The sequence below is a fragment of the Actinia tenebrosa genome, unplaced genomic scaffold (genome assembly GCF_029948245.1).
Source record: "Actinia tenebrosa isolate PJP-AT-01 unplaced genomic scaffold, QUT_ActTen_1.0 PGA_scaffold7__59_contigs__length_16204524, whole genome shotgun sequence".
Taxonomy (NCBI): domain Eukaryota; kingdom Metazoa; phylum Cnidaria; class Anthozoa; order Actiniaria; family Actiniidae; genus Actinia; species Actinia tenebrosa.
The window spans coordinates 3859966-3887100 of NW_028292584.1; the positions used below are offsets into that span (position 1 = coordinate 3859966).

Here is a 27135-nt window from a genome sequence, read left to right on the forward strand (position 1 = left end):
CCCTCAACAATCTTAAACAATGGATGAAACCAGAGCTTGTTGACACAAGTTTAATCAACAAGATGGACAATTGCTTCATCCTTAATGAGCCCTTGGGTGTTGCCTTAATTATTAGTGCTTGGAATTACCCAGTCCAGGTGTTACTGTTACCTCTTGTTGGAGCAATTGCTGCAGGTATTATTTGCTTTATGATATTTGCCATACCCACGTTCAGGGGGTCAGAATGCCCTTTGTTTCCAATAATATTCTGACTTGTACTTCTATAATAACTGTTAACATGAAATGAAAATGCACCAATTTGGCTTGGGCCTAATACACGTATCCTGACTTTGCTTGAGTGACCACCAAACAATGAGTTGTCAGTTTCCAATGGAATATAGAATGGCAGACAAAAAAAGCTCAAATTCAGAAGGTTTTTCCATTATTGATGGTTTTATTAGTGTACCCTATAATGTATCTATTCTAAGACAGACATTTATAATCAGTGTTTGTTCCATGCTGTATATCAAAAGCACATTTTAGCTTGTCCAACATAGCAACAGCAACTAGGGATGTAGATCCATGAATTCAGGATCAGTGAATTAAGACTAAATTAAGAATTAATTCCCAACCTACCAACATCCTACCAACATCCCACCAACATCCTACCAACATCCTACCGACTTCCTACCAACATCCTACCAACATACTTCCAACATCTTAACAACATCCTACCAACTTCCTACCAACGACCATTTTGGGGCCATATTGTTTATTATAATTACCATTCTTTAATATACAAACTTGCACGACTGGATTTTCATTTGAATAGATATACTTATAAGAAATCTCTACATATCAAGTCATTATATTAATGATTTTTGATTTACTCATAAAAAGTCATATTAATAATTTTAGTGCAAAAATTAACTTTGCTTCAGGGTTGTTATCCCGTGGTGAACGGAGGTGTTAAGGAGACCCAAGAACTACTCCAACAAAAATTTGATAAGATATTCTATACAGGAGGAGGTGCTGTTGGAAAACTTGTTATGGAGGCTGCAGCAAGGGTAGAGTCACTTTGGAACTTGGAGGGAAAAGGTTAGTTGTGCTAAAAAGATTGTGCTGTTTCTGGGCAAGGGGATGCAAGACATTAATTAAATTTATTTCTTCCTATCCATACATCTATCCATTCATTCTATCCATCTATCCGTACATTTCTCTGCTCCTCCAGCCATTCATTCTTCCTCTCATCATCCATTCTTCCATCCACCATTTTTATTCTTCCATCCACCATCCACTCTTCCTCTCACCATCCATTCTTCCATTCTTCCATCTACCATCCATTCTTCCATTAACCATCCATTTGTCCATTCACTATCCATTCTTTCATCTACCATCCATTCTTCCATCCATGTTACGCCACAAAATGTAATAACTCACACAAAATATAATACTGACACAAAATGTTATAAAAATTGACACAAAATGTAATAAAAACTGACACAAAATGTAATAAAGTTGCTAACACAGAATGTACTTAAATTTGACACAAAATGTAATAACTTTATTAATGCAAAATGTAATAAACTCAAAAACCAAAGATCTGAGCAGGAATCAACATCCTACAATAAGGTCATGAATGGCGTCACTCTTTCAGTTCCATACTTTTTCAGTCTATGTAATCATTTTCTTTTCTTTTTGAGATAAAAATTAAGAGACAAACCCATTTCGAGTATACGGTATGTCCAATAATGAAACTAGAACATGTTTAAAACAAAGTTGCTTAATAGCACATTCAAGATTCAAGATTCAGCATTCAATTTTTTGCTGATTTTTTAAAAATAGGTATGTATAGAGTGAAACGGCAATCTAGTCTAATCAAATCAATAATAACTATACAAAGTGGTTTTTATAAACCCACGGGAAAAGTCTATTGTTTTTATCAGTGTAATGTGGAAAGCGTTTTCGATTGCTTTTTGAGGGGGGCTTGAAAAACGCAAAAACAAATCTTTAAAAACTCGTAAAATTAAACCGCAATACAATCTGACAAAAAACTTGCAACTGCAAATGACAACATCACCTTATAAGACCTTATAAGGGACCTTATAATGCTTATTTATTGCTATTATCTATTATTTAAATTCATTTTTATGATTATTGGACGTCATAGATGACATATATTAAGTTTTTTAAATAAAAGTTTTAAATTTGTTTTGTGTCAAAATTCATTACATCTTGTGTTAATAAAGTTATTAAATTTTGTGTCAAATTTTATTGCATTTTGTGTTAGCAACTTTATTACATTTTGTTTCAATTTTTATTACATTTTGTGTCAGTATTATATTTTGTTCGAGCTATTACATTTTGTGGTGTAACAATCCTACCATCCACTCATCCATCCACCATCCATTCTTCCATTCCCCATCCATTCTTCCATCCACCATCATTCTTTCTTTTGTATTTCCATGACTCTGTCTGACATCCATTCTTTCATACATCAATCAGTCTGTTACATTTGTCTGCCTTTAACTTGCTTTCCCATTAACCCATCTCATCCCCCTTGAAAAAATCTATTCATTGTTGTTTTAGAAGAAAAATTGGAAACAAAAGTTTGGGATGTTGAATGTCATTCTCAACAAGATTTATGCAAAAGATGCACATAACTTATTCTCTATGTAAATGCGGAGTAATTGATAATAAATTTTGTTGAGATTGACGAGATGAGGTAGTCAAAATTCCAAGAATACTTTTGTCTTAATTTTGCTTTCAAATTGTTTTGTTTCTTTTTCTTATCAAAGTCCATGCTTTATTGATGAGGACAGTGATTTATCAACGGTTGCCAATAGATTAGCATGGGGAAAGTTTTGCAATGCTGGTCAGGTAAAAAAGCTAGTGAATAAGTTTTTATTTTATACATACTGAGATTTTCTTATCAAATTTCCCTGTGTGGATAACAAGTTCACGACTTTTTTTAGCCAATCAGAGAGGCAGAATGATTTGTCACACGTGAAAAAAGCGTTTAGTCCAATCACAAACCACTGTCGAGGCGGATTGTGTTTTTGCGGTCATTGCGGGTAGCTTTGTCGAGCAGCTTTCAAATATTAATTCAGTGTATTCAAGTTGTTCGTAGTTCAAATTAAACTTATCTAATCAAGAGCTAGGAGATATTTGTGGGGATGGCTGAACAATCAAGAAGATTTGTGTCTCTAGACAAACCTATAGACAAGTTTATCAAAGAACAAAAAAAACAGAAACACTCTTTCGGAGACACGAAGAGTTGTAAGTTTGCCTACTGAGTTTCTCAACTCCAAAAATGAAAGGAGAAGAGTCGAAGAAATCCCGCCTTAATGGATATATCAGTTAATTACAGTACTATCTCAAACGAACAACAGAAAAACATGTCTTTGATTCTGAGTGGAAATGCTACAAGTACGTCTATGGAAAAAAGGCCAGTGTTGAGTTTACAAAGTGCAGTGGGCACTGAGTGCCGTGAATCTTCATTCATGAAAAGTTCTAGTTTCCCTGCATCAGGCCCATTCACTGGAGCAGTTTTTCACAGAGGACAGTTTAACATAACAATAAACACTTAAACAAGTCGCCAACTTCCACCGATAACTCATTCAAGTCAACAGAGTCAACACGTAGCTTCATGATGCATCAAGCATGTGTTTGAATCATCAGACAAAGACAAGCCCTCCGCTTTGACAAACTAAGTTAAACCTTCATTGACCTACCCATTTCGGTTGCGCTTTGCTATGTACTTTGTACCAGATATGCTATTTGATTCGAATAGTGATATTTTTACATGTAGCTTTTAAGCTTTTAGCTTTTCGAAGAGAATACTTAAAGTACAGGAGTTTTGTATTTTTTTTTAGAGAATTTAAGGTGAATAAATAAAAACAACAAAATCTCAGTATGTATAAAATAAATAAATTACAGCATGGAAAACGTGCGCGTACAGGATTTTCCCACTTGTTGGTTTTGTATCTAAAATCTCACTCGTTCGCTACGCTCACTGGTTCAATTTCAGATACTAAAGTAATCTCTGTCAGGCATGATGAGGTATCATTCTGTAAAAATAAAACCCAATATAGGTTTTCTATGGGACTTTGCACAGTTATCATTCCTGCCAGAGATGAAACAAAAAATGGGTCACCATATTTCTTTATATTCCAGGGGGGAGGGGGTACTCCACCAGGATTTGGGTAGGGGTGTCCGCTGGGATTCTGAAAGGGGTACCCTGTTTATGACAAAAAATCTCAAATTTGTGGACCCTGTTTATGATAAAAGATATAATTAATTGCACTGAGTTCCTGTTTCAATTATCATGTCAGCTGGCGTATTGTTTTTTTTTTGACAACCATATAAATAACCAGTTTCGGTCAATATGAAAGTTGAAACCCTGAATATGACAGGAAACTCAGGAAAACTTGGAACTTGAGTGAAATTGCATACCCTGTTTATGACAAGAAGCTCGAAAAACCATACCCTGTTCAGCGAAATGGTGTCAAACTTTGGCGTTTAGGGTGGCGTTTGAGAGTGATATTCTAAACATGGAAGTTGAAACAAAGGATGTACTCAAATAGCAGGGAAGTAATTTCAGCTTTAAAAAAATTGACATTTTCTTCAAGACGTAATAAACCAACAAGTTTCAAGATAGTTGCTAAATTATGGCCCTATGTATCAAGAAAACCAAAAAAATGAGCTTATTAGGGGGACTTACTGTAGAGGACTTATTGTTCTATTGTGTTATTAACCGCCTTTAGCAAATTGTTTGATTAAGTCAATAAGATAAATAAGTTGCCACAGCTAATATTTCATCTGAATTGTTTTTCTTACTTTGTAGACATGTGTTGCTCCTGATTATGTTCTGTGCAATCCTGGAATACAAAGTAAATTGATCAAACATCTCAAAGAAACTCTTTATGAATTTTATGGAGAGGTAAATATGTAATTTTTTTTGTTAATGATAAGCATTTTAAGTAAGTAATATGACAGTGAGATTAATTATGCTTCAGTTTGATTTTGCCTTTCTAAAGTTCATGCTGAATGAATGTGGGGGTTGTATCTGAGACTGGTAACAACCTTGTGGTTCATAGTAATGTGATGCTGGATGTGGGGGACAACCCGAGACTGGTTACCACCTTGTGGTTATATATTTTTAGAATGCACAGGCCCCAAGATACCATGGTCACGGTCTCTTGACATGCAAACGGTGAACTTCACCTTAGGTCTGTCCTTTAATTCTGATTGGCAATGTTTTCTATGGTTCATAGGGAAAGTAATATTTACATTATTATTATTGTGCTATCAGTCATTTATTATGTTTTTAACTGTTTACTTTTGTTTGAAAGTTGATTGAAAGGTCTTATGTCTTGTGGAGAATGTTTTATTGGTGGTGAGATAGACGAAAAGGAAAGATTTATCAGTCCAACTGTCCTGACAGGAGTAATAAAGAATTTATTATATTGGGTTTCTTTACAATTTGCCACTCAATGGACCCTTGTCATTTTTATGAAAAACCAAAAATGTGTTCCTTGATTACAGACTCTTACTCAGTGATGATTTCAGCTTCAAGATATTCTGAGATACCAAAAAAGAAATGCACAACTTTAACACTCTGCAAACTCCTTTTGAAATTCCATGGACCCACTGTAACACATGGGATGTCTTACACAAAGGCCATGCTAGCTAACCTGAGTAACTGACAATTCAAAGCTGGAGTATTATGCATAGGCTAAAAGCAAAAGGGAGTGGATGGCAGTTGAGAAAGCAAAAACGTAAATACGTGTAAGAAAAACCTAAACTGAAACTATTACACTACATTTGTGTTTACAGGTATTTGGTCCTCTTCTACCCATCGTAAGTGTTGCTGATGTACATGAAGCAGTTGAGTACATTAATGACAGGTATGATAAAAAGAGACTGTTCTTAGTCTCAAACAATTATTTACTAAAGTTTATGAATATCTAGATATACTGTAAAAACACTAGAGCTGGGCAAAGTGTATTATAACATATTAGTCAAACCACTGACAACTTAAGTAGAAGTTGTGGCTATAAATATATTTAGGCACTGCCTAAAAGCGGAGCTACCGATACGCAAGTCACAGGGAGCCCATTTTGAATGAAATGGGTAGATGTGAATGGGGTTCCCGACTAATGATGATATTATAAGGGGTGAAGAGTTGCCCGATTTGTCCCTGTTAAACCTTCATGAACCAGAATATTGGATCTAGCGCCTGGTCAAGGATATCGGGAGTGTAACAAGTTGTTGGGGTTCAGTTTAGCGTTCCCTAGCTTATAGTACACTCAACAAAATTACTCGACTCTGATTGGTTGAGAGGAGTAAAATTATAGCGTCAATCGTACTCCGTAGGAGTACCGAATTAAGTCGCTATGGAAACACGGCCAAAAGAATGTCAACAGCGGCAAAAAAAAAAGCTGTAAAAGCTAATAAGAACTAATCTTTTTTATGCATTTCAGTTGCGCGATGGACTGAAAATCGGCCACCAAATAGACAAAGATGAACGGCGTCGTTTCGCATTTTTTACTGAAATTTTGTTGAGTGAACTATGAACAAAAAATCACACGATCTCGAGTACAATTTGGAAATTAATAGACACGAGTAATGTTTTGTAATTGCACGAGCCTTTCTATACTAATTGAGGCCAAAAGTATAAACAACAGTGCTTGATGTTGTTGAAGGGTCTAACATTAAAGAATGTTATCAGAATGTTGTCAGTCCTCATTGGATTTAGGAGGGGGAAAATAAGTATTGGAGAAGAGGGGGGCTGGTTTGAAGCCAGCTGACCTCATGAATTTGGGTAGAACCTGTAATAAGGCTTGATTGGTAGCGATGTGGTGGAAAATTTTGGAAGGCCAGAGTTGCCTTTGCATACCTTAATATTAACAATAGATGGGGCAGAATATCACACTATCTTCTCAGCTTGAAATCCTTGATTGCGAAATTGATAAATTAATATTTCTAGTTCAGCTGTCTTGAATTACGGCGGTCAACGAAATTGAGCATGCGTAAACCTGACATAAACCTGTGCCACGTGATCTGCTAGCTCCGCCCTCTCTCAATCACTTGACAACATAGTCAAATTGATTGACATCTGATACATGATAATTGATTGGAGTATAGATGGGAACCCTATAGCAAATACCCGCAAAGGTCTCTAGGGTAAGTTCCTGAAAACCCCTGGGTAGTACTGTGCAACTTGTTCAATTCGTGGAGCAGGAATCAGAAAAAAAAACAAAGGCATTTTATAGCTGGTATACCACAGGTATCCCAGCAATAATAATAATTTAAATTGCCGCCAGGATATCCCCGAGACAACCAAAACTACTAAATATGAGCGACCAGCAAAAAGAAGGCTTCAGGCCCATTAAATACCCTCATACTAGAAACCTCATTCAGTACTTGGTAGTCCTTATGGGCATTGAATGGTCCTATACAGCGTTCTCATAATGGCTGACAAGCGCATCAAAACGAGGCCACCCAGTCATCTTGCAAGGCTGAGCAAGGCTGCTCATACAAAATAAAGGTGGATAGCGCGAATTCAGGTCAAAACAAAAAGTCAATTTCTGTTCTTTTCTTTACTTTCCTTCTATAAACGCATTTCATGTGCTTTTATTTCTTCTATGGGCCTTTTTCACGCGGCAGCCATGTTGGTTGGAACAGTAGATTCTACCACGCGTAGCCTCGCATGCAAGAGTTTGAGAATAAATTTATGCGGGTGAAACAAAGGTTTTTATTCTCATGAGGATGAACATGACCGCCGTGTGATAAAGGTCCATTGTAAACTAATGACTGGTTGACCTCATTTTCGTGCACTTGTCAGCCATTATGAGAACGGTGTATTCCACGATATCCAAGTGCATGGTTATTATCAACAATAACCTGCTTGTATGAGAAGGGTTTAAGAAGCTTGGCTGAAAACTACCACGCGGTATTTCAATCATTGCAACACTGTCCAAAATTGTCTCAATGATTATTGTAGAGAGGATTCAACACTCAGGGAATTGTTTTTCATTGTTTTTTGGTTTTTTTTTTGCAGAGACAAGCCTCTGGCTCTGTACGTATTTTCCAGTGATAAGAAAAAAATAAACTACATAATGGAAAACACATCTTCTGGTGGTTTCTGTGCTAATGACACTATCGTCCATGCCGCTGGTAACAAACACTATGACTTTACTAAAGTGAAAACCATATATCCGGACCCATATATCTGTGAAAAACTTTGTAAGCAAATGCAGAAATTGGCACAAATTAGTAACTTACTAGACACCAGTAGACCATAGACCTACAAAACTTTGCACTAAATTGTACAATTTTGTTAGTCAACTTTTTCGCGGATGTATGGTATTCACTCTATTGAACATACCTAATAACTTTATAGGTTCTGTGGACGGATGGGGTGGAAGTTAGGCTGAAATCATTTTTTTGTCGATATTTTGCACTAGGTAGTTGAAACCAGCACCACCAGACACCCAAGACAGGGAGGGGACATTCACATATAGTTTAATTTGGCACTTTACCCCGGTTCCCATGCAAATATTTTCTGTCAAAATAGTTGAATTAATTAATTTCCCGCCCTGTCCAAGTGCATTCCAAAAAAATCCCCTCCATTTCTTTTACTTACCCATTCGATCCAATATCGACTTTTCAGCGATTATTACTAACATTTACAATAAAAGATTATACAAAAATCTTAAGAGGTACACTCGTCTGGCAATTAATGTTTAGAGGCAGAGTTTGAGGATATGCTGATGTGTACTTAGTGTATGGATATTAATAGCTTATTTTTAATTTTTAATTTTTGTTTTTTTGTCTTTGCAGTGGATACTTTACCTTTTGGTGGAGTTGGTGGTAGTGGTATGGGTGCTTACCATGGCAGACATTCATTTGATGCCTTTTCACATAAGAAGGGTTGTATGCTCAAGAAACTCAATATGGAGTCGATAAATGCGTAAGTCAAATCCGTTGCCACTGATTTCCATCCATTGATATTTTTACTAGTTTTACTAGTGTTTCAATCTGTAAACTACCAATAACCGACCTGCAGAAAATGTCAAGAAAACTTTTTATGTCCATTTTCGTATAATTGACTCAAGTAAGCGACCACCTGAGAAATGTGGTAGTTTACAAGGGGTATGTATCCATTTTAATTCAATTTTATCTTTTGTTGAATGACAAAATAGGATTCGCTATCCTCCTTACAAGGACCAGAACCTAAGCTGGATACGATTCCTTGCTGGTAAAACAGAAGCTAAGGATGGGCTAGCATATGTACCATTGATGGTGCTGGGCATAATGTGCGCCTTACTATTAAAGGTTAGTAATCGTTACTAAGGTATTAATTTATGCTATAAATTTTATGCTATAAATTTATGCATGAAATTTTACATTTAGTCTTTATTAATTTCCATTTGTATTTATATATGTCTATATATATTAGTATTTGTAAGTAATTGTAAGCTAGACGTAATTCAGCCTATCGCTGCTATGTTTTTAGTCAATAAACTATCTATCTATCATTATATTCATGCTATGATTTGTCAATATGAGGTCCATAACTTACGGTACGGACCGAAAAGTGAAATGGTTCACTGATCATATTTAACTACGAACTAACTACGAACTAACGGGTGGCGAATAGCAAATTCAGTAAATGAAATAAAACTAGTTTTACAAGAAGAATTATCGTAAATTTGTTATTTCAGCAAGCTTACAGCGTCAAGTTTGAACTTATCTGAATCGATTGGGTTTCTTTCGTTAACGTTTTAAGCAGTTTTCTATGCGCATCCGCTCTTGAAGTATTTCCATATTTCAGTAATATTATATTCTCACTTGAATTGAATGCATTTGTGGACAGGAGAGTGGGCAGTACATCTTTTAACTGAGTCGAAAGTGTGCCTTTATGATCAGCCATTGTGCATAAGGCCGGCTTGCTTCAAACAGTCAAAACGTTGAAAAGTGACGAAAAACTATCCATGTTTTTGAGAGCCGTAATTTTCCAAAGCTTCGCATTCTTTTCTAGAGAGATTTTTAGTTTTTTTTTTTCACAAGAAAAGACAGGAAAACAAACGGAAGGTTGTAGAATTTTCATCTTGGTTGTGAATATCTTGAAGTCTAAAAGACGTTTGAAGTACGGCAGGTATTCTTTTGATGCCTCTTCTGCATGCTTTGCATCCACATGTTTTGCAAAAGAAAGCCTCCCTTTCGTTAGCTAGTATTCTCGACTTTCACATCCCCATAATCCTTTGCATCGTTGGGGGGGGAACCAGCGGGTAAAAACCCACTTACTTTGCTGAAGGCTGATCAGACAATGTTGAAAATACCTTGTTTGGTATCCAAAGATAAAATGAAGAAGTAAAAAACAGAAAAAGATAGAAGCTTGAAGACGATTAAGGTAAATTTTAAACATTTTTCGTAAGTCAATACATTTTCTGTAAGACCAAAACTCTTCATGATCTGTACACGCAAAAATAACTTGGAATAAACTGATAATCAGTATTGTACAGATAACAGCAGGTATAGCATAAATTCAATTAAGAAACCTTTCTATTTGGGACAGTTTTTTGATTGGTTTCCCCCCAAAAACGCAAGGCATTATGGGGATGCGAAAGTCGAGAATTTCAGAAAACTTTTAAAATATACATCTTATACCTATTTATAGTACACTCAACAAAATTACTCGACTCTGATTGGTCAAGAGGAGTACGGAATTAAGTGGCTATAGCAACACGGCCAAAACAATGTCAAACCAATTATTTTCTATCATTTTGTACTTAAAAAACATATAGATAAAATATTAAAGCTGTAAGAACTAATCTTTTTTATGCATTTCAGTTGTGCGATGGACTGAAAATTGGCTGCCAAATAGACAAAGATGAACGGCGTCGCTTTGCATTTTTTACTGAAATTTTGTTGAGTGAACTTTAAGCAAAAAATCGCATGATCTTCTCGTACAATTTGGAAATTAATAGACACGACTAATGTTTTGAAAGTTCTTGTAATCATATGTGGCGTGTTTTAGGATTGCGGGTTTCTCGTAGCGTTTCTTGTAGCGCGCTACAGCGCTACAGGCCTCATTTCCGTGTACGTATATGTCATAGACTGTTTTCTCAGTATTTCGAACCGTCTTTCTATGTACGATGTAGAGTATGGCTCTCTGCTTCCAATTCCGAACAATGCTACGACCCTCAAACGATACAGCGCTATAGCCATACAAACGCTACAGCCATACTAACGCTACAGCGCTATACTGAAACGCTACCGTGCTACAAGCGCTACAAACGCTACAGTGCTACAACGCTACAAACGCTACAGCGCTACAACCATACAAACGCTACAGCGCTACAAACGCTACAACCATACAAACGCTACAACCATACAAACGCCACAACCATACAAACGCTACAACCATACAAACGCTACAACCATACAAACGCTACAACCATACAAACGCTACAGGCATACAAACGCTACAACCATACAAACGCTACAACGCTACAGTGCTACAACCATTATACCCGGCACAGTTTAGGATTGCGGATTTCTCGTAGCGTTTCTTGTAGCGCGCTACAGCGCTACAGGCCTCATTTCCGTGTACGTATATGTCATAGACGGTTTTCTCAGTATTTCAAACTGTCTTTCTATGTACGATGTAGAGTATGGCTCTCTGCTTCCAATTCCGAACAATGCTACGACCCTCAAACGATACAGCGCTATAGCCATACAAACGCTACAGCGCTACAACCATACAAACGCTACAACGCTACAAACGCTACAACCATACAAACGCTACAGCCATACAAACGCTACAACCATACAAACGCTACAAACGCTACAGCGCTACAACCATACAAACGCTACAGCGCTACAAACGCTACAGCGCTACAACCATACAAACGCTACAACGCTACAAACGCTACAACCATACAAACGCTACAACCATACAAACGCTACAACCATACAAACGCTACAACCATACAAACGCTACAACCATACAAACGCTACAACCATACAAACGCTACAACCATACAAACGCTACAACCATACAAACGCTACAGGCATACAAACGCTACTACCATACAAACGCTACAACCATACAAACGCTACAACCATACAAACCCTACAACCATACAAACGCTACTACCATACAATCACTACAACCATACAAACGCTACTACCATACAAACACTACAACCATACAAACGCTACTACCATACAAACGCTACAACCATACAAACGCTACAACGCTACAAACGCTACAGCGCTACAACCATACAAACGCTACAGCGCTACGAACGCTACAGCGCCACAACGCTACAAACGCTACAACGCTACAAACGCTACAACCATACAAACGCTACAACCATACAAACGCTACAGCCATACAAACGCTACAGCCATACAAACGCTACAGCCATACAAACGCTACAACCATACAAACGCTACTACCATACAAACGCTACAGGCATACAAACGCTACAACCATACAAACGCTACAACGCTACAAACGCTACAGCGCTACAATCATACAAACGCTACAGCACTACAACCATACAAACGCTACAACCATACAAGCAATACAGCGCTACAAACGCTACAGCGCTACAAACGCTACAGCGCTACAAACATACAAACGCTACTACCATACAAACACTACAGCCATACAAACGCTACTACCATACAAAAACTACAACCATACAAACGCTACAACGCTACAAACGCTACAGCGCTACAACCATACAACCATACAAACGCACAAACCATACAAAAGCTACAACGCTACAAACGCTACAGCGCTACAACCATACAAACGCTACAGCGCTACAAACGCTACAGCGCTACAACCATACAAACGCTACAACGCTACAAACGCTACAACCATACAAACGCTACAACCATGCAAACGCTACAACCATACAAACGCTACAACGCTACAAACGCTACAGCGCTACAATCATACAAACGCTACAGCGCTACAACCATACAAACGCTACAACCATACAAGCGCTACAAATGCTACAGCGCTACAACCATACAAACGCTACAACCATACAAACGCTACAACCATACAAACGCTACAACCATACAAACGCTACTACCATACAAACGCTACAACCATACAAACGCTACTACCATACAAACGCTACAACCATACAAACGCTACAACCATACAAACGCTACAACCTTACAAACGCTACTACCATACAAACCCTACAACCATACAAACGCTACTACCATACAATCACTACAACCATACAAACGCTACTACCATACAAACACTACAACCATACAAACGCTACTACCATACAAACGCTACAACCATACAAACGCTACAACGCTACAAACGCTACAGCGCTACAACCATACAAACGCTACAGCGCTACGAACGCTACATTGCTACAACGCTACAAACGCTACAACGCTACAAACGCTACAACCATACAAACGCTACAACCATACAAACGCTACAGCCATACAAACGCTACAGCCATACAAACGCTACAGCCATACAAACGCTACAGCCATACAAACGCTACAGCCATACAAACGCTACTACCATACAAACGCTACAGGCATACAAACGCTACAACCATACAAACGCTACAACGCTACAAACGCTTTTGTTGCTGTTCTGTTGCTTTTAACAGGAACTATTTTTATGAAATTTCATATGCAAAGAATGGATAATTGACTAAAATCATTGTGCCCTTTCTCCAGGGTCGATCTAAACTGGGTTAATATGAGAAACATATTTAAAAAAATACTAGTTGTAATTACTGCTGACCTCAGCTTAGGAAAAATACATTATGACCTTATTTTGCCTATCCCTGATATATTTACAATGTATCAAAGTATGTTAAAGAAATATTTTAGAACCATCCATTCAAAAAACGGGATGACTAGGTTCAATAATTAATTCTATATATTAAAAGTTTAAGTAAAAGTGAATCAAAATTAAAAAAGAATCACAAACTTTAGATTACGATTTTCCTTCTTATCGTGTACTACAACACTGTAGAAAATTTCCAGCTATTTGCTTTAAAACAAAGTTACAGTAAAAGTCAGTGGATATTTTTTCGTAGATTGAACTTCGCTAACTGAAATTATTATTGCCCTGTTGAGGCTCTCACTTTAGGTAGCAAAGGAACTTTGGCTTTCTTATGACAGTGTGCAGTATACTTGTTTCGGTGAAATACCATTCGATGGCAATAAAAAAGAAATCTTGCATTCAAGATTTGCTTGTATCTGGCTGACCAAACGAATGTTTGCTCAGCCACGATGGTATTTAGATCAGGATTCAGTGCTTTCAAAGGTTCGGAGGAGTACTCTACATGGCACTTTGGGTTTTTGTGATTTTTTAAGTGCAGCCTATCAATGACCTTCTTGATCTTTAACCATAGTTTGTCGTACGGTCCAGGAAGAGGTAGTGGTTCTCTGGCGGCTCTTAGGTTGCAAAGGTTGCACATATTGTCATACGACAATATAAAATTTTCCCACTCGGTTTCTGGGATGTCTTTCAGTCGTTCATGTAAATAATGAAGTGACAAAAGAAACACTTGACCAGGAGATTCAGACCTAGTGAAAAAAAAAAGAACAATCCGATTGGCTGCAATCTGATTGGCTGATAGAAGTGGCATTTCGTGTCATTTCAAATACATATAAGCTCTGAGCTTATAAGTTAAAATTTTGAACAAGATATACCGTTTCCAAAAAAAAAAAAAAAAAAAAGGAAAAATGTGTATAAGATCTCTAATTTTTTTTACCGAACAGTAACAATATATTTTTATTACTACTACTGTGTTATGGTGTATTTCAAGCACTCAAAGAAAGTCGAACGACAAAAAATGCATATGAATGGAAGCTAATGAGAAATCTTTAGTTGATAGCATGACCGCAATAACGAAACGGCAAACGGAATTCAATGTGGGCTCCACCTCTAACATAATGGAGGAGACCGCGGGACCATTTTTTGCAATGTTTTCTGCTTTTCTCCAGTGTCTTTATTGCAAGGATCACTGCTTGTATCTGCTGACTCGGTGTTCACAGTCAAAAGACCTTGGTTTTTCGTCAGAAATGAGCTTGTTCCTGCAATATAGAAATTAATTATAAATAACGATGAAGAAGATAATGGTGACGTTGAGGGGGACAGTGATTTCTATCTTTCTATCTTTTTTTTGAAAGTACATGATAATACCTTTACAGGAAATAAAAGAAAATTGACGATGGGATATCAAATCGAAATCACTACAATTTCACCCACGTAATGTGAAGGCTACATGTCCACACGTACTTGTAACACAATAACGCTTCATATTTCTAATTTTCGACATGAAGTTAATGGTTGATGTTGCTAAACACCTATTGCGTCTTTTTCTAAAAGAAAGGGGTAGATAAATATTTGATTTCAGTAAAATACGGCTTCTTTTTAAAAGCTTTCTTTTTCTGCGCTGTTCGCGCGCTTTTACCGTAAAAAGAGTGAACTTTCACGCAATGGTAATTTACCTTGAATTTTAGTCAATTCTGAAGAACTGTTTCCAATGGGAAGTTGCTTTCTTTTGCTTTCAACCTTTTCTACATCACTGGATTGAACATGCTCATTTAATGTGGAATCTACAAAAAACAATAAAGTCTATAATTAGCTCGTCCAAAACAAGCAAAAAAATGAGTTAATGAGTTCTCATTTATTAATGTAATTATAAAAAGAACCACATCGTATATTAAACAGGCGACCTTGCACTAACAGGTCACGTGACATAATCTTCTTAAAACGAAAGTGAACATCAGAAATAGAAAGAGCACTTAAATATTATGAAGGCCAAGTAGTAGCTCATTATTTTGACTTTAGGAGAAATGGCATTAAATATGAAATTTAAAATTTTATAATAAAATGAAAATTTTTTATTATATATAAGTAAAATATAATTTTGTCATCCAGAGCATTCTTCCATAAAAATTCTTGTAAAATTTACGATTTTGCGCTTAATTCCAGTTCTCTTGTGGTGCACATTATGAGCTAAACCTTTGCCTTCTTACTAATATAGAGGTGATCTTTCCAATTCTGATGTTCATTTTAATAATAGATAAAATAAATAAAAGGCCAAGAGAGAATTATGTAAGCTTATATAATTCTGTCTTGAAAAGACTCAATGAGGTCTCAGCACTGAGTCCATATTGCGGGCGCCACTTGCAATGACTGCAATGCATTCTGGGACGGTTATCTCAACTCCCAGCAAGCCTTGGTTGGTTGAGAGCTGAGATAACCGTCCCATAATGCATTGAAAAATGCCGGTTGTATAAAGACTATGGGAGGATGATAAACAGCACAACATTCTAAGTAGTCTGATTTAAAAAAAGGAGAAAACCGTTTTCCTATTTGCGTTTTTTACTTACCATCTGTTTTTCTTGGGATCCCACAATACTCGTGTAAGAAAGCCCTTAGTTCGGTGGGAACACCATTCTCTTTCGCGAGTTTGCAGTGGTCTTTGCAGAATTTCGAGTTACCGGTTCTTGTGGACAAACATCTGGAAAGTTGACAGTTGGCAGTCCAGATACTTCTGTCTTGACTGTATACATGCAATTTGGAAAGCGCAGTTTCCATATCCCATCCATCGACACAAAATTATCACATCCTGTTTGATTAGTACAAGAGATCATAAAGGATTGAGTTTGACGTTACCATGACATTGATTTCCATTGATATAATAAACAAAGAAAATTACCTTTTTTCTTGCTTGCATCTGAACAATCATCCTCGGTGTGACTATATAGCTCGCTACAACGCATACCATCAACATATTTCATCGCTTCATCTACACTTGGAGAGTTTTCCGATTCCTTTTAGCTAATTTTAAAGAAGTTTTTGCTAGTCAACAGACGTTTCACGTTTACCGTTAACGTGATGCTTAAACTCTCTATTATTACGTGATGTGTATGATAAGAGATAGCGCAATGTGACAGTGACGTTCAAAGCATAATAAAAAAAATGTAGATGTACCATGGTGTTAGTTTTGTAATCGTTTAGGAAGGAACATTTGCTGGTAATCATTTCAACCTTCTTCAACTTGCTGAGAGATTAGTGCGTTAAAGAATACGAATGCTGATTTAATATATAAAGTTTATCAATAATGAAGATAGCGAAGTATTTTGAGGCTTCGGCCAAAACAATTCTAAGTCGTAGCGTTGTAGCGCTGTGGCGTTTGTAGCGCTGTAGTGATTGTAGCGTTTGTATGGTTGTAGCGCTGTAGCGTTTGTAGCGTTTGTAGCGTTTGTATGATTGTAGCACTGTAGCGTTGTAGCGTTTGTATGGTTGTAGCGCTGTAGCGTTTGTATGGTTGTAGCGCTGTAGCGTTTGTATGGTTGTAGCGCTGTAGCGTTTGTATGGTTGTAGCGTTGTAGCGTTTGTAGCGCTGTAGCGTTTGTAGCGTTTGTATGGTTGTAGCGTTTGTAGCGTTGTAGCGTTTGTATGGTTGTAGCGCTGTAGCGTTTGTATGGTTGTAGCGCTGTAGCGTTTGTATGGTTGTAGCGTTTGTATGGTTGTAGCGCTGTAGCGTTTGTATGGTTGTAGCGCTATAGCGTTTGTGTGCTTGTAGCGTTTGTATGGTTGTAGCGTTTGTATGGCTGTAGCGTTTGTATGGTTGTAGCGTTTGTATGGTAGTAGCGTTTGTATGGTTGTAGCGTTTGTATGGTTGTAGCGTTTGTATGGTTGTAGCGCTGTAGCGTTTGTAGCGCTGTAGCGCTTGTATGGTTGTAGCGTTTGTATGGTTGTAGCGCTGTAGCGTTTGTAGCGTTGTAGCTTTTGTATGGTTTGTGCGTTTGTATGGTTGTATGGTTGTAGCGCTGTAGCGTTTGTAGCGCTGTAGCGCTTGTATGGTTGTAGCGTTTGTATGGTTGTAGCGCTGTAGCGTTTGTATGATTGTAGCGCTGTAGCGTTTGTAGCGTTGTAGCGTTTGTATGGTTGTAGCGTTTGCATGGTTGTAGCGCTGTAGCGTTTGTAGCGCTGTAGCGTTTGTAGCGCTGTAGCGTTTGTATGGTTGTAGCGCTGTAGCGTTTGTAGCGTTGTAGCTTTTGTATGGTTTGTGCGTTTGTATGGTTGTATGGTTGTAGCGCTGTAGCGTTTGTAGCGTTGTAGCGTTTGTATGGTTGTAGTTTTTGTATGGTAGTAGCGTTTGTATGGTTGTAGTGTTTGTATGGTAGTAGCGTTTGTATGGTTGTAGCGTTTGTATGGTAGTAGCGTTTGTATGGTTGTAGCGTTTGTATGGTAGTAGCGTTTGTATGGTAGTAGCGTTTGTATGGTTGTAGTGTTTGTATGGTTGTAGCGCTGTAGCGTTTGTATGGTTGTAGCGCTGTAGCACTGTAGCGTTTGTAGCGCTTGTAGCACCGTAGCGTTTCAGTGTAGCGCTGTAGCGTTAGTATGGCTGTAGCGTTTGTATGGCTATAGCGCTGTATCGTTTGAGGGTCGTAGCATTGTTCGGAATTGGAAGCAGAGAGCCATACTCTACATCGTACATAGAAAGACAGTTTGAAATACTGAGAAAACAGTCTATGACATATACGTACACGGAAATGAGGCCTGTAGCGCTGTAGCGCGCTACAAGAAACGCTACGAGAAATCCGCAATCCTAAACTGTGCCGGGTATACTTGTAATTGCACGAGCCTTTCTCGAGATCGTGCGATTTCCTATTCATTCCTAAATTCATTCAAAAACAAGACCCTGTTGGCAATGTGGACTGGGATACCTGTGGAGAAGGGTGTGGGTACACAAGGGAGTTAGGCAGAGGGGGAGAGGAGGTGTGTTTATCCCATTGCCATTCCCGTCCTATTTCCATTGCAAGGACTTTGGCGACCATGCATAGGGTATTATTAAGCTTTATCATACACAGGTATCCCAGTAATAAATAAGTGGGCGTTTGGAATTAGGTCGATCAGCAATGCACAGTAAAACTATACAGAATTTATTTGTAAACACTTTCTCAGAAAGAAAAATCAAAACAAATCTCCACACGGCTGTAGATTTCTATCAAACTGGGAACACGAGTAAAAAGTTGTTCAGTTGAAAGGACCTTTGTTTGTGTTAGAAATCTCAAGGAGTTTATACTTACAAGTTACGCTTGCTAAAAAATGAAATTTTGACCGCCTTGAGCAATATATTTACATTAGTAGCAAGATCTTTGTTGGTATCTATTTCGCATGTTTGTTGTTGCGTCTCAAAGTAATGATAAACCAGACCATGGTTGGGACGGTTTACTAGTATTATATCAGAGTCCCTAATAATCTAAAGGAGAAGTAAAAATAAGTTGCAAAATTTCGAACGACAGTGTTGAAAGCCATTTGTAGGCTGAGCGTTTATGCCATACTCATCAAAGTCATCAAATAACTCAATCTGGAACTCCAATTTCATTTCCGGTCCGGATTTTGACATACGTAATTAGCTTGTTTTGCAGCAACGTTTCATTCACATTCGCACAGCTCGCTTTAGAATCAAAATGCTTCATTTAAAACGTAAATACAGGCTACTATTTGCTCAAGACCTCTCTCACTATTGCTTTACATTTTATAATTTTATAATTGATCGATATTTTCTAATGAATCACCAGTTCTTTGAAGAAAAATTAAATTAAAGAAGATTAATATATTTAGGCACTGCCTACAAGCGGAGCTCCCAATATGCAAGTCACAGGGAGCCCAATTTGAATGAATGTGGAAGATAAAATTAAAATCGGAAAAAAATCTTCGATTCAATATTAAGATAATGTCTCCCATAATAAAAAACACACTGAAAACGAATCAAAATGCAGTACATCTTTTTCTTTGCGAGAGAATACTATCCCACTTATATGAATTTTGTACACAACTCACCACCAACCCCCCCAGGAGCTAGTTTTTTTCTTGAAAAATTCTTCGACAAATTTTTCCATGGCGGACATTTTTTAAGCTTTGAATTCCGGGTTAATTTTACTTATAAAACGAAAGATAACTACAGATAATCCAATACAATATCAGGTTTAGTGAAATTTACCTCGGTTGTCTTTCATTGAAATCGAAATTTTGGAGATTTTCGAACTTTTATGGACAAATCAAGACTATGAAACAGACTTGAAAATTGGTAAAAAGGAGGTGAGCAAAATACAAAATACTTTTGGAAGTGAAACACAAGGTACCTCTCTTTATACAATAACATCTCTCATGACACAAATTTAAGCTCATTTTTATAATCATGTTCTAGGTCGAAAAGCTCAATAAACAGTTGAATATTTGGTGTAATTTTAAAACTCATTCAATATTTTGATAAATTATCTGTAGAAAGATATGCAACTATTGAATGAAATTCAAAATGAAAGTACTTACCATAATACAAAACAGGTACATTTTTTTTCGCACGTTTGTCATTCTAGTTCGTTGCTCATTTGCCGGTAATTTTAGGAATTTAGGTTATTTAGCTTTAAACTTTGTCAAAAATCTCTTGGATTTGTCTAATTGTGGAATTCAAAAAGTGCTTTTTCAAATGATTATTTTATATCATGCATGAACTACGAATACTCTTACTATAATAACAAAACAAGTACTTTTTTCGCTCGTTCGTCATGCTAGTTTGTTGCTCGTTTTCCGGTAATGTTATTTGTAGCTATGTTATTTACACTAAACCAAAACAAAATAGAAAATATCCTAACTTCTATCTTCACACTGTGGCGAATTCTTTTTTCCCATGATTTCTTCAATAATTTTTTGTTTCGTTTTTACACTTTTTACAAAAAATGATAGTTAAAAAGCTCGTTAAAAAAAGTCGTCATTTTCCAAATGACATGTGATTTGAAAGCTCGATCAATCAGAAACGCGACGTACGCCTGACGGGCGACACTTTTAGCGTTACGCACAGGGCTCCCATGCGATGACCACGAAAACTGAGTTGCATAGTTTACCATATTCTATACCTATGGTGCTCCGCTCGCGCATCCGCTATAAAATAAATTAAATAGTACGCACGCTGTGATTGGTTGATAGCCATGTTTGCATGAGTGTATGTAAACACAGTTGTGACGTCACAACTTTCATGTTTTCCCGGTACAAGTTAAAAAATTTACACTTTCTTTCGAGGAAAAAAACGCCCCAAAAATGTATTTTGAAGACGAAGTTCCAAATTTTGACTTGTGTCAGGGCCACAGGCATAACCCTATGGTCTCATGCAGGTCTTTCTGATCGAATATCGATCATGACAATCTCTTGTTGGTCACCGTAACGAGAATTCCCTCAGGAGCTACAACACACGTCCTTCGTCAGGACAGCTTCGGTTGTTCAGCGACGTGCTTTCTCATGATTTAAATTTAAATTTATTTATCTTATCTTATCTTACATGATTTTATCTTATCTTATTTTCGGGACCCACGACTCTTACCCACTACGACCCACGACAATTAGTGCAACTCACTGTGAGGGGTGTGAATATGCAAATGTGTCACTCACTCACTCACTGAGTGAGCACAAACAAGCACAAAGCTCTTATAAAATATAGATTACTTTGTTATTTATATGAGGAAACGAAATGGCGATGTTCCACATGGGGTATATTTCTAGCACTTGTAGACGCCGTGGGGGCTCACTGTGCATGCGCACACTCGCACAGTTTTATCCTTTAATTATTCATATTAAAAGAATCAAGGAAAGATGCAAGTTGAAGTAAAATTTTACAATTAACGCCTGAAATAAAATTTCAAGGAGTTAAACCTTTTTTTCTGATGTATTAAAGTAATGTACAACGTCAACATTTCGATTTTTCAGAAGACTCGTCGATCGAGCCGGATATGGAAAAAAGCTATTTTAATTATAGAACTCAAGAAGAGAGTCTGATTTTAAGATCCGGAGGACTTTATTCTCCATAGAGAAAGCTCAAAGTCACGGTGGTATGCAGCAAAAAAATCTCATAAATTCGATTGAGCGAAGTTTTAATTACTGATCAACAGTTGTATTTACTAAGTGACTTCTTAAGAAAATAATCGGCAATGTAGATGTATACGTAGGTCGTAGAAAAAATAGCAAAAGACAAAAAAAAGAACAATTCCAATGGAGTTTTGAAGGAAGTCCGGCCAGTCTTGTCATTTAAATAAGCCGTTCTGAATAAAAAGTAGATTGATCGCCACTCATTACAAGATTAAAAACAGCCGAAGCAATGTCGATAAAATTGCGAACTTTTTTTTACAAGTATATAATATGATACGGTATCAGAGTTCGCAAATTATGTAAATTGATAAAATTGCGAACTTTCTTTTACTAGCATATGACGTAATATAAAAGTAATTTAATATGGCATCAAGAAAATTGCGAACTATTTTTTTATTAGTACTGTTAAAGAAAATTGCAAAATTCACAAATATGTAAGTTCCGCTCAGATTGTATGTTGAAATGTGCGAAGGTCTAACGAGAATTCACTACAATAAATAATCATTAACTTTATACAGACTTGGATGAAGACAAAATAAATAGCATTTCTAAACGAATTTCTATAAAATATTTGCTTAGTTCACAGTGCAAACGCAACGCTTTATCTTGATCGTCCGGATTAGATCATAAACGGCCGATTATATTCAGTTCTGAGCTCGTAGGTCGAGTGATTCCTGGAATAAAACACACAGCGAGCCTTTGAAATTTGAAAACAGAGAAAGCGTTTTCAAATAGATCTTCTTCCAATTGAACTCTATACTAGACTCAGTTGTCGAAGTCGTAGTCTAGCTATAGTCGTCTTTCGTAATTTCAGACAATTGATTCATCACAGAACTCGCTTCCAAACTCAACAAAATAGCAAAGTACTAGGCGTTAAAAAGAAAATAAAAAGAATGATTACTCATCTTACTAGATGAATTGACTATTTAAAATATTAAATCAAGCGAAATATTTGGAAACCTTTGAGAATGTCAACAAGCATAAGTAGGGCAACAGGAAGACCAATCTTCGAAAAGTGCAACAAGTATCCACCAGTTCGCCAGAGGGCGTTTGATCTTTATAAAATGGCGATTCATTAAAAAATAACGATAAATTATAAAACGTAAAGCAATTATGAGAGAGGTTTTAAGCAAATATTAGCCTGTATTTACGTTTTAAATGAAGCATTTTGATTTTAAAGCGAGCCATGCGAATGTGAATGCTTTTGTAACGTGGTTGCATAACAAGCTAATTACGTATGCCAAAATCTGGAATCCGGAATTGGAATTGGAGTTCCAGATTGAGTTATTTGATGACTTTGATGAGTATAGGCATAAACACTCAGCCTACAATCGGCTTTAGACACTGTCGTTTGAAATTTTGCAACTTAGTTTTACTTCTCCTCTAGGTTCTTAGAGACTCTGATACTAGGAAACCGTCCCAACCAGGGTCTTGTTTATCATGGTACTTCGAGACGTCACGAAATACTTTATCAGTAGTTTTCGAAGCTTAACCAACGATTTAGCGATACATGTTGAAACCAGGCCCTCCAGGTCCTCCAGGTATCTCAGTCTACCCTGCCAAAAGGGTCTTGTTACCGGAAAACTGAGCCTCGAAAAAGGAATATTGAGCCCCATTGTGGGATAATTGAGCCTTGAAGGAGGAATATTGAGCCTCATTGTGGGAACATTCGACCTCGAAAGATGAATATTGAACCCCATTGTGGGAAAATTTGACCTCGAAAAAGGAATATTGAGCACATTTGTCGGATTATTCAGCCTGTTAAGTACTGTTTAATAAACGAGCAGGAGTGTTTTATCGGGTATAGAATCCGAGGCGCAGCCGAGGGGCTTTAGACCTGATAAAACACTCCTGCTCCTTTATTAAGTAAGAGTTAATTACCGAGAACAGAGGCAATAAGCCATATACATGCAGCCCTCGGGATGTATAGGCTTATTGCCGATGTTCGAGGTAATTAAGTATTTCATTTCTCAATTGAGAAGGTTTTCTATCAAATGTTGCCCATTATAAATGCGAACGGTCTATATATAGTTATTAACCGGGTTTATAACTATATATTGACCTCGCATTTATAATGAGGGTTATAAAAATAATAAAGTTTTGTGAATAACAAAGAAAACCGTGTCAATTGAGATAATAAACAGTACACAAAACCTCCTTCAAGGTCATGATTTCTGTTGGGTTAGCTTCATGAATTATTAATGAGTTTTTTAACGGGATTAAAAAATTCCTCCGGGGAAGAAACAGAAGGCCTGTCTATTTACAGAGAATGACAATCGTACCTTTCATCCGTAGGACAATGAAAGCTATGATAAGTAAATATCATGAAAGTGTTGTTATGTCTTCTAGTAAGCGTAACTTAATCTTAAATCATGTAATTTATAATTCATATAAAGGTCCAACCTTCATATTATATACTATTTCAACTAATATAAAACATAAAACGACATCATAAAAAAGCTCAAAAAAAAGCTCTGAGAATTATGACCTTCTCCAATTTTGATGCTCATTCCTCTCCACTCTACAAGCAACTACAAGTTATTAAGCTGCCAGATCTTGTTAACCTTCATACCGCCATTTTTATGCATGATTATCACTGTAATAATCTACCATATATTTTCAAAGACTTCTTCAAGCCAATCTCAACAATCCATAGTTATAATACCAGGCTAGCTTCTAAAGGTTCCCTATACTTAAACCCAGTGAGGACCAATTATGGTATCTTTAATATACGATTTAATGGAGCCAAAATATGGAATAAATTTGACCTACACACTAAAAATCTCTCCAGGAAAAAATTTATTGACAAATTGAAAATGAGCTTCCTAAACACTTATTGAAAGCTCCTTATATACAATGTTTCTTTGCCTTCTGTCTCTTTGACTGTAGTCAAAAGTTTCTCCCTATTTGTCTTTTTTGTCTAATTTCCCTATTTGAATTTTTTTGACTTTTCATTTAGATATAATAATTTCTTTAGAAAAATAAAAAATAAATAAATAAAATTACTATTTTCCTTTTTTTTCTTCTATCAATCGTTCTCTCTTCCCTGACCTAAACATTTAAAACTATCAATTTTTGTCTGTGGCCTAGCTAGTTTAGCTTTTTAGTTATTCTAGGCCACACTGTACCTTTGCTTGTTTATTCTTCCAATTAATACTTTGTATTTCTGTATATCTATACACTTATTTCAATAAAGTTAGTCACCTGAAAAGCTTTAAAGCTGAGGCCGACAAGGATTATGGGTAAATTCATTTTACACGTTCAACCGCTTGAAAACTGTTCATGGACTTGCGAATCTTTTACCAGTCACATTCTCACCTCTTCTGAGCATCATCGAGCTGCAGTTTGTATTAAAAAAGCTTTTTATATATATGCTTTTTTGATATGAAAAGTTTTCCCATGATGCTCAGTAATCTCAGCTTTCTAGGTTTTTGGTGACTAACTTTATTGAAATAAGTGTATATTTATTTTTTTTGTGTACATATGTAAATGTCTTCTTTCTTTTGTACTTTACATTTCGCTTGTAAATATCAAATCTAATACCACTACTGTAATCTTCAATATATATTTATACACTTATGTAGATATTTGGGTACTAAATAAACTATGTATGTATGTATGTATGCATGTCACCACATCAAAAACTCCTTAAATGGATATCTTCAACAAATTTCTATGAAACTATAAATTCACTTACTAGCAGTGCCACATATGCTTTATAAGCACTATTTTTCTTTATATTATTATTAAAAAAGCCCAGTTTGTCACTTAATGCAGTTTCTTAAATAACTATGATTTTTTTTTCAGATTATGGGACTTCCTCGATATTTTCTGTCTAAGTAATCCGTTATATGTCTAAATTCAACCTTCTTTTCACCAAGCGTGAAATTCTTATCCTATTCTGTAAAAAATGGTGAAGTAGTTTGCATAATGATTTCCATTGAGTCAGCATTTTCTACTTTTGACCATAAAACTGTAATGTATAACCTGATCTAGCTTTTGCTGGTGTGATTGTATGCATCTTACATCCCTAGCATAACATGATATTTGAGGTACAAAGAGAGGTTTAGAAGAGAATGTTACATTTTATTATATAATTACCAATGAAATATCTATTTTTCTCTATTTCAAAAAATTGATATCTTCACACGTGAAAATAACATGTTATTTTCGCGTGTGAAGATAACACCATTGCGATGGCTATTCAAAAATACACGGAAAGACTTGCCTGAAAAAGCAAAATCATACTTCATTGATAATTATATAATAAACATAATATTACATGGCCGCTTGGAGATACTAATTTTATCTTCTCGTGTTGAAAATCTCTTTTCAACACTTGAAGATAAAATTCGTATCTCCGCGTGCCAATGTAATATCTTCTATTTATATTAGATTTTCTCTTATAGCTATTCTTGGAACTGAATTACCTTGAATTATATTATAGATTCCGTTGGAGTCTTGATCACAGTGTAGATGAAACAATCCACTGCAGTCACGAGCTTTTGGACCACGTGACTGCAGTGGAGTGTACCATACATTTGGCAGGTGGTATTAATCCGGGTGGTTAATATGGAAGTGGATCGCCTCCCTAATGCCTCTTTCTTTACAGAACTTGTATAGTGGTGTAGTGGTAATTTGTAATAAATATTTCTAATTTGTAATTAATTTGTTTTGTTATATAGTAACAGTCATTGTATCCAGCGAGAAGTTCTTTACAAATAAAATATCTCATTCTCTTGCAATTCAGTCTGTTTGCCATTCTAGCAGCTGCATGAGCCACACTCAGATCAATCGCGTTCGACTTTGTTCAATCTATCAAAATACGATCCCATAAAAACCATCGACCAAAGCTTCAAAAACGCAGTATATCCACTATATTCCTCTCGTCGTTTGAAGGCCCTGTCGCTTGTCAGCATTATTACATGGCCTCGTCAATAGGATCTTGAAATGCGTCGTTTGCTGTGCAACGTCTGCCTATCATACATAATATCAGAGTTGGAAGCTTGCCGATGTGTTTCCCCAAGCCAAACAAAGAAACTTCCCTAACTCCTTATATCTCTAAAATGGCTGAGGATTGCATATTCGTAAAGCAGTATAGCGTAATATACCAGTTTTGTACCCTGGGTTCTCTGGCCCCAATGCTTCTTGGTCGTGGGGACAAAACCTACAACCAAGAAGCAGACTAATATCAAAAT

The 27135-nt window shown here is 36.6% G+C and overlaps 1 protein-coding gene and 1 non-coding gene across 2 annotated transcripts; one reads left to right on the forward strand and one right to left on the reverse strand.

The window, feature by feature from the left end:
• On the forward strand, positions 1–26682 carry LOC148905371 (aldehyde dehydrogenase family 3 member B1-like; the record flags this gene model as incomplete). The annotated part of the gene is given in 13 exon segments (XM_089040444.1): positions 1–225; positions 880–1044; positions 1047–1077; positions 2778–2859; positions 4826–4919; positions 4922–4961; positions 5334–5451; positions 5818–5888; positions 8045–8160; positions 8827–8956; positions 9189–9321; positions 25745–25776; positions 26385–26682. Coding segments are annotated over 13 exon segments (1361 nt in total), but the record flags the coding sequence as incomplete, so codon positions are not given.
• On the reverse strand, positions 14112–17974 carry LOC116291775 (uncharacterized). Its single transcript, XR_016121741.1, has 7 exons — positions 17288–17974; positions 16725–16839; positions 16577–16634; positions 16396–16526; positions 15508–15615; positions 14885–15090; positions 14112–14580 (listed from the first exon to the last, which is right to left on the reverse strand). It is a non-coding gene; the product is annotated as an uncharacterized LOC116291775 (transcript).
• Positions 26683–27135: the final 453 nt, after the last annotated feature.